We start from the raw sequence: 13398 nt of genomic DNA, 5'->3' as shown, positions 1-13398 counted from the left end.
AATTATTCAAACAGCTTTCTTATGCAGTCTTTCAGTGTTGCTGTTTTTTCTCCTCAAAAGTTTATAATGGGACTTAAAAAAAAAAAAAAAAAGAGCCCAGCTAACAGATGCCACGGAACACACCCACAGTGAGATGAAAACAGATGAGAAACAAGAAGAAGCCCTGAAGAATAATGTGAGCACTTAGCCTACAGTAACATTAAATATTAACAGAGATAAATTAGACACACCTTAAATGAACAGGACGCGCCCTACATTACACACCTAAGTTTCACCGAGTTCTGTTTAACAGCCTGTTAGTGGTGGGGAGATGATGTGCCAGATGGTGATCAATATTGTCCTGTTGCGAAGCTGCGTTCCGCCCCGCGCTGCTCTCACAACACTGCAATGTGCAGCAAGACCTCAGACTGAGCAAAGTGAGCCACACACAGGACATCTGCGCCATGCACAGGTAAGCTCCCAGCATCATTTCCTCGTGTTTTGAAGTTTACGCAGACATGCATGAGCTGGACATTTGTTTCCTTTTGCTACAACCGTTGACATTCGTGCGTAAAGTTGTGTGATCTGCACCATTTTTAAATTACTTCATTGCTTATGCCCTCTTTACTGCCTCACGAAGTCTGTTTTTTATTCAACTGAAGTTTTCTACTTTTCATGTCTCGCAAAGGAGACTTCCTGAAGAGTCTGAAACACTCGTACTGCTGCAGGAAAACGTGTCGACTCTGACCTTGTGTTAACCTTCATGCTTCGCGTTCCGACCGTGGTCAGGGCGCACAGGGGAGACTTACTGGTCTGCTCCAGGGCCGAAGTTTTAGTCCTCAAACTTCGGGGCTTAACCCCCGTCACTTCACTGGGGTGCAGCAAGGCGTAAACAGACACGGAGAGTCCGGCTTGTTATTTTGAGGTACCGGGCCGTTTATTACGCTCTCAGAACTTGAACTGTACATGCACTTAACATCATGACTCTGATTTCTTATCCTGCTCCGGTCCCCGGCATCATAACGTGCCACTCCCACACACTTGCCGAACACACACACTCGCCTCGTTCTCTCTCTCTCTCTCTCCTCACTCGCTCCCCCACCCACACACATTCACAGACAGACATACTGCTCGTGTAACACTTGGCTTGGCGTTTCACAGCAATTTGAAACGCTATCTCACCGCGCGTAATACAACACTAGTAAGACAGTGCCTGTATACAATCAGGAGTGACAGCAAGTGTAGAGCTGTGGATGAGCACAAAGTTAGTTTGCATGTAAAATAGTAATATCACGGAGGTCAATAACTAAAAACAAGAATGCTATGCTCCCCGTCCCCGTTGGCAGGCCTACACTTTAAATGTAGTTTTTTAAGGTTCTTAAAAATCAACTGTTCTTGACTTTATAGCTTGTGTTGTATTCTGTTGCAATTCAACACATCTAGAAATATCTCAAAAACGCCCCTGCCTGCAAAACAGGGAAGAAGGAGGTAACATTATCTCCTTTTTACACTAGTTTATTTTACTGCAAAATAAAAGGTAATTTCTCTCAAGTAATAGCTGTAATTTACTTCAGGTTTTTGTGTAGGGCTGCGTGATATTGGGGAAAATGACATTGCAATATATCTTGTCCCTCCTGAAACCAGAAAGCAGTTGGGGTTTTTTTTACCACTAAATTGGCACCATTAATCTGAGAGTTTCTGAAATTTAGCTGAAGCTTCATCCGACTGCACCGACATGGTGTTCAAGCACGGCCGTTATACCTGGGTCTGCATCAATCAGCTAGAATGTGCCCAAACTGAGTGAGCAGTCATTTCTTCTTGAAATAAAATCACTTGTTTAATTTAATACAATAATTTCAGACTTTTGCTTGGTGTTTATTGCTGAAGCTCATATTGCGAGCCTAATAGAAATGTAAAGAAGAGTTGTAATTATTGTAGTTTTAGACAAATAACCATCTTAAAAAAAAGTTTTCTTGTGGCTCAACATGCACCGAGATAAACATGTACATTGGGACAGGATTTATTGTGCACTTGTTGTGGATGAAAATGCAGAGGCAGTTAGAATCTGAATTTCACGACATTCTGTCCACTGAGGGCAGTAGCTCCTGAAGGAGAAGTTTCAGACTCTCAGATTATTGGAAGAACAAATGCACTTTTCTACAACATAAACTGAATGAACCTGCTTTTTGGTTTGGACCAGTTTTCAAGATTAGAAGACTGATGTTTTGCTGTGATGGCATAACCTGTTCTGGATACTTCTCCTTGACTTGTTTTGTCTGTAAATCTTATCAGCGCCACTGATTCTTTTGTACAGCCAGAAAACAATATGCAAATACACGGGTTATTCTGCACTGATGCAAACTACTAGTAGAGGAACTTAGGCCCCTACCCGAGGTAGAACAAAGCACAACCACATTTTTTCATAACTTGAACATGTCTAGTTTATGAAATGGATGGTTGTATAAAAATATTTTACTGCAAAATAACTTTTTTTGGATGTTTTATGCATCTTACCAAAAAACGAAAATAGGTCAAATTAGGGCTTCTCCAAAAGGGACAGCTCAAGCCTTATCACATGTATCTCTGGGAATCAGAATCAGAATTTCACCAAATTTGGACAGGATGTTCACAGATAGTTATAAGTTTCAATTATGCAAAGTTTTTATCAATACCATTTTCAATTTTTGAATTTTTCACACTTAAACACACATGTAGTTTAGGCGGAAATTGAAAATTGAAACAAAAATTCAAAAGATATGTATATCAAAGTCTGTCATTTTTTAAGTAAGGACACCAAACATTAAAATATGTCATTTGTATCTTCTTTAGACTGTTATCTCAACATAAAAGCAAGTTATTTGACTTTTCACTTGACCCTATGCTGTCACCAGCCCCTAACAGGAAACTAGTGCAGCCAGGATTTCAGGGCGACCTGGTACAATGGATGTGTATGTGGGAGGAGGTGGCCACAAACAATAGATTAAGACTTAACAACAAGACACAATATAATTGTATTCTGTAATATATATATAATTAAACATTTTATAGTTATTCCTAATACATTTTGTCTCATATTTTCTGTCTTACATATGATTTATATGATGACACTCAGAGTCAACCCACTGCTTTCAACAATATTGTCACCTATGACATTGTTTCTATTTCATTCTAAAAAATTAAAGCATTGTCTTGCCATCAGTTGTGAAATATTAATGAACTAAAAAACAGTATTGATATATATAACCTTGAGTTCTTAGAAATTAAATATACTATATATAGTTTATTTGTATATCGGCCATACAGCCTGTTGTAGTTTTTTTTTTTTAAATGTATTTCAGTCATATAAAGATGGTGTGTAGTCACCATATCTCCTGCTTTTAAGATGAACCCTAGTTACTCCAGAGGATACACTGGATGAAGGGATAGTTTTTATAATACCCTAAGTATGATAAAGTGTTTTAAAAAAAAGGCTACAATAGCTATTTTTGTTGAATGATTTATCAGGCAACCAATGGAGCTGGGATACAAAACAATTCTTATGATGGCTTAAATGTGTGTGAGGTGAATTAGGATAATAATCATGCAAACGTGTTTATAAGAAACTTCTTTATACACTTATTTTACCTCATTATATATAATGACGTCTGATTTTAAATGCTAATTACAAAGGATGATTTCCACTTGACTGTGAACCTGAGAGCTTAACACCTTGCAACTAAAAACCTTTGTGTCACACTAAGCATCCCCTGGGAACAAAGTTCGACCTCTTATCTCAAAAGAGCTTTAAGAAAACAATTGCTGCAGAAAAAAACCATCAACAAAGTCAACCAACCAAACAAAGATACACAACCATATCAAGACATCACAAACAAATCAAGGCACCACAATCAAATCAAGACATCACAACTAAATCAAGACATCACAACCAAATCAAGACATCACAACTAAATCAAGACATCACAACCAAATCAAGACATCACAACTAAATCAAGACATCACAACCAAATCAAGACATCACAACTAAATCAAGACATCACAACTAAATCAAGACATCACAACCAAATCAATCAATAAACCATAACTAAATCAAGACATCACAATCAAATCAAGACATCACAACTAAATCAAGACATCACAACCAAATCAAGACATCACAACTAAATCAAGACATCACAATCAAATCAAGACATCACAACTAAATCAAGACATCACAATCAAATCAAGACATCACAACTAAATCAAGACATCACAACCAAATCAAGACATCACAACTAAATCAAGACATCACAACCAAATCAATCAATACACCATAACTAAATCAAGACATCACAACCAAATCAAGACATCACAACTAAATCAAGACATCACAACCAAATCAATAAATACACCATAACTAAATCAAGACACCACAACCAAATCAAAACATCACAACCAAATCAATAAATACATCACAACCAAATCAATCAAGACCCCACAACCAAATCAAGACACCACAACCAAATCAAGACAGTACAACCAAATCAAGACACCATAACTAAATCAAGACATCACAACTAAATCAAGACACCACAACTAAATCAAGACACCACAACTAAATCAAGACATCACAACTAAATCAAGAAATCACAACCAAATCAAGACACCACAACTAAATCAGACACCACAACTAAATCAAGACACCACAACTAAATCAAGACACCACAACTAAATCAGACACCACAACTAAATCAAGACACCACAACTAAATCAAGACACCACCAAATCAAGACATCACAACCAAATCAAGACACCACAACCAAATCAAGACATTACAACTAAATCAAGACACCACAACTAAATTAAGACACCACAACCAAATCAAGACATTACAACCAAATCAAGACACCATAATTAGATCAAGACAACAGAACCAAATCAAAGAAACCACAAACAAATACAAACTACTTTAAATGGTACACAGCCAAATGTAGAAAACACAACCAAATATATAGTTATAAGCACTAGTTTCCTGTTAGGGGCTGGTGACAGCATAGGGTCAAGTGAAAAGTCAAATAACTTGCTTTTATGTTGAGATAACAGTCTAAAGAAGATACAAATTACATATTTTAATGTTTGGTGTCCTTACTTAAAAAATGACAGACTTTGATATACATACCTTTTGAATTTTTGTTTCAATTTTCAAATTCGGCCCAAACTAACTGTGTGTTTAAGTGTGAAAAATAAAAAAATTGAAAATGATATTGATAAAAACTTTACATAATTGAAATTAATAACTATCTGTGAACATCCTGTCCCTATTTGGTGTAATTTTGATTCTGATTCCCAGAGATACATGTGATAAGGCTAGAGCTGTCCCTTTTGGAGAAGCCCTAATTTGACCTATTTTTGTTTTTTGGTAAGATGCATAAAATATCCCAAAAAAGTTATTTTGCAGTAAAATATTTTTATACAACCATCCATTTCATAAACTAGACATGTTCAAGTTGTGAAAAAATATGGTTATGCTTTGTTCTACCTAGGGTAGGAGTATCTCGAAATCTAAAGCCACTATATGGAAACTCGTGGTGCTACATTGAACCATTGACTCATCTTGCCCTTACAACACTGGCATATTTTACACCATATCTACCGCCTTAACAAAACAGTTTCCAAAAAGTTGCTCAGATCCACAATCAAGTTATGTGTGTATCATACATTGATTTAAATGAACAACTTCACATAAGATTTAAAACTTAAGGGCAGTGAATTACTTGGCATTTAAAAAAAAATGATGAGTTCCATTCCTCTGGTTTGCTTTCCACATTGCATTTAAATGTTCCTACATTTGATTGGGTCCAAGACAGACTGAGTAATGTGAACTATTCTTTAACTTCTGGCCCTGTGATGACTTTAATTAATGGTCACAGAGGTACAAGAGGCTTACCCTCTCATAATTTATAACATATGCAGCTTGTGAAGCAAATAAATTGCATCTATATATATTTTATGGCAAAAGGAAATGTGTTATCTGTAGACTGCAAACAAAGACTCCATAGAAAGTGATGCTGTTATTCAATCATTCCCATACAGGATGTCACAGAAACCCAGATGCAACTCGATGCTTGACGGCCTCAAAGTAACACACTTCAATGTGATCAAATGACAAACAAGAAGGCGCGAGCTGTGCTAATTTCCATGTGTTTGTGTGCAGGCAACAACCCCCTCTGAAATTTTGTAACTAGAGACATCTCAACCACCTCTTTATCAGCTGCTCCCATCATGGTGTATGGACAGATCCTTCGACCGTACGGCCCTGACGATCGCTGCATCACCGTCAACGTCGGTGGTTTCAGGCAACGGATGGAGCACAAAGTTCTAAAACGATTCCCGCAGACTCGTCTGGGTCGCCTCCTCTGCTGCAGCTCCAGCGAAGCGATCCTGGAGCTCTGCGACGACTTCAGTCCCTCTGAGATGGAGTACTACTTTGACCGGAATCCCCGATTCTTCTGCTACGTTCTCAACTTTTACCTCACTGGGAAAATGCACTTGGTGGACGGATTGTGCATACTCTCGTTTTTTCAAGAGATCGAGTATTGGGGCATCAAGGAGCGCCACTTGGACACCTGCTGCACAAACAAATTCTATGAACTGATGGAGCAGGCTGAGGATAAGAGCTGGGATCAGGGGAGTAATGATGTGCAGTTCCAAGGCTCGGACTTATCCATCGATTCGTTGTCGGTGTCAGAGGACGACAGGGAACTGTTCGAGGGTTCCTGGTGTGCAGATGTTCGCAGGAATATTTGGATCCGGCTCGAGAATCCGGGTTACTCCACTTCAGCCAAAGTGTTGGCTGTAGTTTCCCTAAGTGTTGTCATCGTCTCTATTGTTGCTATGTGTGTCCACAGTATGCCAGACCCCGATAAAATGGATCCCAACGAGAAGAAGATTGAGAACCCGGTGTTGACCTTCTTTGAGACCATCTGCGTTCTCTACTTCTCGGCAGAGTTTGTTCTTCGTTTAGTTGTAGCACCATCCGCTAGGAAGTTCCTTTGCAACACTCTCAATATCATCGACTTGATATCAGTCATGCCATTCTACGTCACCTTAGCCTGTGACGTAATGGATGAAGGTGAGAACAACGAACTGGAGAATGTGGGCAAAGTGGTTCAGATCTTGAGGTTGATGCGAGTGTTTCGCATCCTGAAACTGGCTCGGCACTCGGCCGGTCTTCGCTCTCTCGGTGCGACGCTGCAACACAGCTCCAACGAACTCGGACAGCTGCTGCTCTTCCTGTCTGTTGGCATTTCCACATTTTCTGTTCTTATTTACTTTGTGGAGAGAGAATCTCAGGAGTCAGAGCTGCAGTCTATCCCCATTGGCTGGTGGTGGGCTACCATTAGCATGACTACGGTGGGCTACGGGGACACCTTTCCTGTCACGCTTGCAGGAAAGATCATAGGATCCCTGTGCATCGTCTGTGGGCTGCTGATTGTGGCTTTGCCCATTACCAACATCTTCAACAAGTTCTCCAAGTATTACCAGAGGCAGAAGCACATAGAGCACAGACAGAGCATGAACTGAATTATCTTCATGAGTTACAGGAGTTTCAAAACTATTAACCAACCCTGAACTCATTCTTTTAGAAGAAGAACCCCTTACCCAACACATGAACAGGGTCAATGGATTAGCTGCACCTATGGTATTGTTTTAAATGTGACTAAAATCAAGGCGGGCTGAGTAATCAAAGTCAAGCAAATCCCTTTTATTATATTGGGAAATGTTTGCCAATGCTAAACATGTAGCTTACCTGATCTTAAGTGTATTAAACCTTAACAAAGACGAGAGGGGAAACGGGAAGTGTTTGCTTGCCAAACACTAAAATACTTTTTCAACATATTTCCTTGTTGCTGATGAATTTTAATGACGGAGTAAAATCATGAGAAACTTGCTGGAATTTGGTTGAACAATTTACAAGTTTGTGCTGACTGCGAAGATGACTCTGCATTCTGTGATTTGTAATGTCCTCTTTCTGATCTCATTTCCATTCCTGCCATGCCGTTACATCATGCTTTCCATCCATGCATCTCTTTCTCGTGTCGCTGCTGTATTTGATGTCAAAAGGCTTTTACCTGCTCAATCCAATGGAAAGGATTCTTTCTGTTTTGTTTGGTCATCAGTGTCGTGATTAATAAATCAATGTGCCCGGCTCCACAATTAGTTAAAAGTCAATAAAAACCCTCACAAAGAGCTGAATTCACAATTCATCTCCAGATGAGTATCGAGTGTTTTTAATGATCTGTGCAAACGTTATATTTCACATTAGTGTGGATACAGTGTGTGTGCAACTTTTTGAAGGTGCTGTGGGTTGATGCTTTCATTTGTGCCACAGTTTCTTTTATCAACACCGGTGTTTTATCTCTTATCTGTTCCTCAGATAAGAATGTGCCAATCGATCATCGAACATCTGAGATGCCCTCCAAAAGACACCAATACTACAACATTTTCCATTCTCGATTCAACCTGTTTACGCCTCGACAGTAACTGCCTGATGAGGTGGTGGTCTTTTACATAGATTATTCTCTCTGTGACATGCAGCCGGAATCTGTCAGGGAATTGTTAAGCACCTCTTGTCCTCAGCCCTGCAACAAACGTCCACGTCAGCAGTCAGGGGTTTGGTCACCCTCTACGCTCGGGTCGCACCTCCACGCGTCCGGCCCTTTACACTCAAAGTCACACAGCACTCTGATTGAGTTCATTACTTCTTAGAAAAACTCCCTGTCAGCAATATCTGTCAGAACTGAAGGACAGCCAGAATGTTTTTTTTAAATACTACATTAACACAGAGATAGAGACTGTGATTTTACTCTAATTTTTAACAGAGGGTGACTAAAAGACTGATAAGATGCACCATAAACAAAGAGAGCAAAGGAAATACCTCACATGCAAATAAGGCCACATTTTACAATCATTTTGACCGTGATTTAAAAGCAATTATTGTTGAATTCTTTTGAAAAACTTCAATTTTTTTCCCTCCCTCTGCTCCCAGAATTTTTACTGTCTGATGGATCTCATCAGAAAGGGATCATTTGATAATTCTTTTAGACATATGATGATTTGAAAAGAAAAAAAATGATGCACACTACTCTTGCTAAGTATCACCAGTTTATTAGAAAAATCACAACGTTTCGGTCCCTCTGAACTTTTGTCAAGTGAGTTACATGATGATTAAAAACACAGTAAGGTTAAGAAAGTTGTAAGAATGTTCTAAATGATAATTGAATAGTTTATTTGTTGATACACTATGTCTGATTTGGTTGCCTTTTCATACATTTTCCAAATGTGCTCCTACACTTGATTTAACAACAGCAGCAACCTGCAGCACGGTTGTATAATTGTGCTGTTTTTACACATGCACAAGACTTCTGATACCCCCAGACTTTTTCATGCCTGCACCCGAGAGAAATCTAGTGTGAAGTCAGGGTTGAGCCGATGTGTGAACAGTAATATTCAGTAAAAGTCACTACATGCAAGCAGGCCAATCGTCATGCATGTTTGTTCATACTCTTTTCTTCTCTGCACTTGAGGGAAAACTTCCTGTTGTGAGGGACATGTAAGAAAGAGCAACTCAGGAAGATTTCTGGGGCAGGCTGACCTGAAATCTTAATTCAATCAATCAGTTTTAATTTTTATAGCACCAATTTATAACAAATGTTATCTCGAGACACTTTACAAAAAGCAGGTAAATGACCTAACTCTTTGTTATATGACGAACAACCAACATCTACAGAAGAATTACCTTTGATAGTCACTTTCCTATAAACCTCTTCCATCAGTGTGTGAATGTGTAGGTGTGACATGGGGTGTAAAAGCACTTTGAGTAGTCACAAGACTAGAAAAGCGCTAAACAAGCTCAAGTCCATTTACCATTTACCTCCCTGAAATGTAAAGAAAGCCACTCTCAGTCAAAACACGTCCTTCCTCTGGTGAGGCAAAATTGCGAACTATAGTTTGAGATTTTGGAGTATAGCACCTGGGGTGTCCAATCAGATTTCAATGAGGGGCCCAGACTGCCCCCCGATAGAGGGGGCCTCTATCATGTCCCCCCACAGTTTGAGAACTACTGCTTTAACTTGATCAGAATCTGATCAGGAATCATTCTCCAGCCAACTTAGTAACACATTATTAGTTCTGTTTCATCTGCAGCCTTGGGCTCCTTATTTTCTGAAAGTTTAACAAACAAACATCTTTATCCGTCTCTCTATCAAACATGGTACTAAAATATTCAGTGTTTGGTTTTCTGAAAGTAGGAGGTTAAATGCATCCAAGAGCACTTTTCACAGCTTCCTCTTGAACACTTTGTGGTTTCTTCCTTCAGCTCCACAGTAACAACATAAGCTACACATCTCTATACCGCCATGTTTAATATTTATTAGCCCTGCTTGTTAGCCTTTTATTGCTTTGCTAGTTTTACTGAGGCTTACAAAGCTGAAATCAATTTCCTTCTAATTACCCTTGTGGAGGTTATCAGCTGTTGCGCTTACTCAGCACATTCACACAATCACTCCCAGTGAACGTGTGGTGTTCAGATGAAGGGTGAGATCTTGAAATGTTGTTTTTTTAACAGTGAAAAAAAAAAATCTGCACTGTGGCTGAAACATGACCTGAAACAGAGTCGGACCAAAGAAGAATAAAAAAAAGGCAGCAAATAAGCTGGTGTGTATTTAGATCTGTAATCAGATATCATGGGGGAAATCGATTTAATCCTTGTGGACATGTTCCTGACAGGAAAGGGAAAAGAACTCTGTACGTCCTGCTTCCTACTGTAGTTTCTTAGTCATGTACTGATATTAATAACCTGTATTTAGAGCAAGCTTGATACAAAGCCCTTCACAAGGGCACAAAAATGAAACCAAGGACAAAGTTATCAGGGGAAAAGGAAACACACAAACAGTGATGGCCAACAGGAAAAGATAAGCCCTTTACTTGTAAACTCTTGCATTCAGAAATATTGACAAAATTAAGTTGCTATGAAATGAAATAAAAAGCACATAATGTCCCAGACAATCATTTATTGCTGCCATCGAAAAATATGAATGTTCTAATACATAAAATGATGAAATACAAGAAAGATCAGTGACTGAAATTATCAGATTTCCTCAGCAAGATCAGAGCGTCACAGTCCTGGCTGCAAAAGCTGTGTCTCCTTTAGTTTTCAGGAACATACAAAGAAACCTTTTCCAGATTCCAGAAGACTTAAGGCTTTTTGTGCCTTTATTATAGAGATAGGAAGGTGGATAGAGATGGAAATTAGGGAGAGAGGGTGAGGGGTGACATGTACCAGTAGGACCAGTAGGGGGCCAATATGTTACGTTTCCCCCCAGAATACAAAATCTGAACGACAGAGGTCGCAAGTTGGGGAACTAACAAAACACTGCACCTTTTACTAAGAGGTATCACATGAGCATAGCCCTTAAAACCACACACTGACTCTATCAAAATGAAATACAAACATGGACTCAGAGTCCAAAACAAAAGGTACAGTAGGAGTCAAAGAACAGAGGGGTCATGGAAGGATTCAAAAAATGGTCGAAAGACAAATATGTTTTCAACACACACACACACACACACACACACACACACACACACACACACACACAACTGAGAGCTTCATTCAAAAACAAAAACACAGAAAGCCTACTGATGGTGTTGACTCCCTCGATATACCCACCTTTTGAGAACTGCTTTCATTTGCTGATGTTCCTGTTTGTTGTGTATTTATTGTCTTTTCTTCCTTTTAATGTGACCCTGTCTTTAAGTATGTTGTAAATGGCTGTTTAAATAAAATGTATTACTATTTTTTGATTAAGTATGTATTCAATCATGAGAAACAATGAAATAATGCCTATTAACCCTTAAGTTGTAATTACCTTCTGTGTCCTCATGGGGGCAGTAGGCACTCGTGATTTGATCCAATGACTCTTTGAATTTCCGTTTTCCACGGTTTAAGTAGAATAATATTAATGATGTACAGCAACAATAAATCTAATGTTCTGGTTTCTATAAACACGTGAATGTTTTTGTTGTCAGTGGTGATCGAGAGACTAAAAGTTTCCTCTTGTTGCAGCTGAGAGTCTTTTTTAAAAGTTTGTTCCTCTCTTAATAAGTGTGTAGTACATTGCTCTGCAGTATTTAGACAGACCCAAAGTTTTTATTTTAAATTGAAAGGAGGATTACATATATGGGCTACACTTTTTATATACAAAGCATGGAATAATTAAATTTTCTGCCTTTGTGATTAACAGCTGACGAATGCAAAAACAAATGCTATTAAAACATTACAGGAACTGGAAAAATACCAACATCATATTAATGTCATTTTATACCTGAATATAATGCACAAAGAATTATGACTTAAGTGTAAAGTGGTGTCTGCCCCTCTGGAGTTTATTAAAGAAGATTAAACATTATGACTGTCATGATGGGACAACTTTTGTTGGTGGGGTGGTGGGATGGTTGTGTGTGTGTGTGTGTGTGTGTGTGTGTGTGTGGGGGGGGGGGGGGGGGGGGGGGGTCTATTTTGCTTATAAACAGTCACCTTCATTACAAACTTCTGTCCTCTAGTGGTTTTATATCACCATTACACTACATTTGAGAGATCTAATGTGTGTTTGATTTTCCATCATATGAACTTTATATAATAATATGTGTGTGTGTGTGTGTGTGTGTGTGTGTGTGTGTGTGTGTGTGTGTGTGTGTGTGTGTGTGTGTGTGTGTGTGTGTGTGTGTGTGTGTGTGTGTGTGTGTGTGTGTGTGTGTGTGTGTGTGTGTGTGTGTGTAATACCTTCACGTCTGTGCTGGTCACAATCATTTTATTTCCTTGATTATAAATTGAAACACAAAAGCCTGAACATATATATATATATATATATATATATATATATATATATATATATATATATATATATTTATATATACTTTCAATTATTAATCATGGCCTGTGTTATTACTCATAATGATTAAAAAAAAAAAAGTATAATTTCAGTACTGTAATAAATATAATAAATATAAGCCTCAAGTCTTTCCTTTTTCTTTGTTTAAACTAGCTATACTATATCTGTTCCCAACTGTTCCGGCTGTTTGTCCCTTCTCTCTCTCCGTTGTCTCAGGTGAAGCCACTAATTGAACAATGAGGCACACCTGGCCTCAGAGATGAAACCTGCCCAGTGGTGGCTGCAGGAAAGGAGAGACATTTGGAGTTGGGACTGCTTGGCCTTTCAGTCAGGGACTGTCTGTTGTGTTTTTTATATTAGTTTCTGAGTTGATCATTTAGTCTGTGTGATGATAATACATCCCTTTGTTCTGACTTTGGTGAGGTGTTTTAGTGTTTTTATTGGGTCAATTTGTGGTTTAGCCCCATAGGGTCACCTTCTGGTGGGGCGT

The 13398-nt window shown here is 38.7% G+C and overlaps 1 protein-coding gene across 1 annotated transcript; it reads left to right on the top strand.

The window, feature by feature from the left end:
- Nucleotides 1–208: 208 nt before the first annotated feature.
- LOC109989719 (potassium voltage-gated channel subfamily S member 3-like) lies at nucleotides 209–12423 on the top strand. The gene is made up of 2 exons (XM_065966038.1): nucleotides 209–451; nucleotides 6170–12423. Exon 2 carries the CDS (start codon nucleotides 6238–6240, stop codon nucleotides 7537–7539), a length of 1302 nt encoding a protein of 433 aa, XP_065822110.1. The 5' UTR covers nucleotides 209–451; nucleotides 6170–6237; the 3' UTR covers nucleotides 7540–12423.
- Nucleotides 12424–13398: the final 975 nt, after the last annotated feature.

The sequence above is a fragment of the Labrus bergylta genome, chromosome 18 (genome assembly GCF_963930695.1).
Source record: "Labrus bergylta chromosome 18, fLabBer1.1, whole genome shotgun sequence".
NCBI classification, from domain to species: domain Eukaryota; kingdom Metazoa; phylum Chordata; class Actinopteri; order Labriformes; family Labridae; genus Labrus; species Labrus bergylta.
This window is presented reverse-complemented; position numbering and strand designations above follow the sequence as displayed.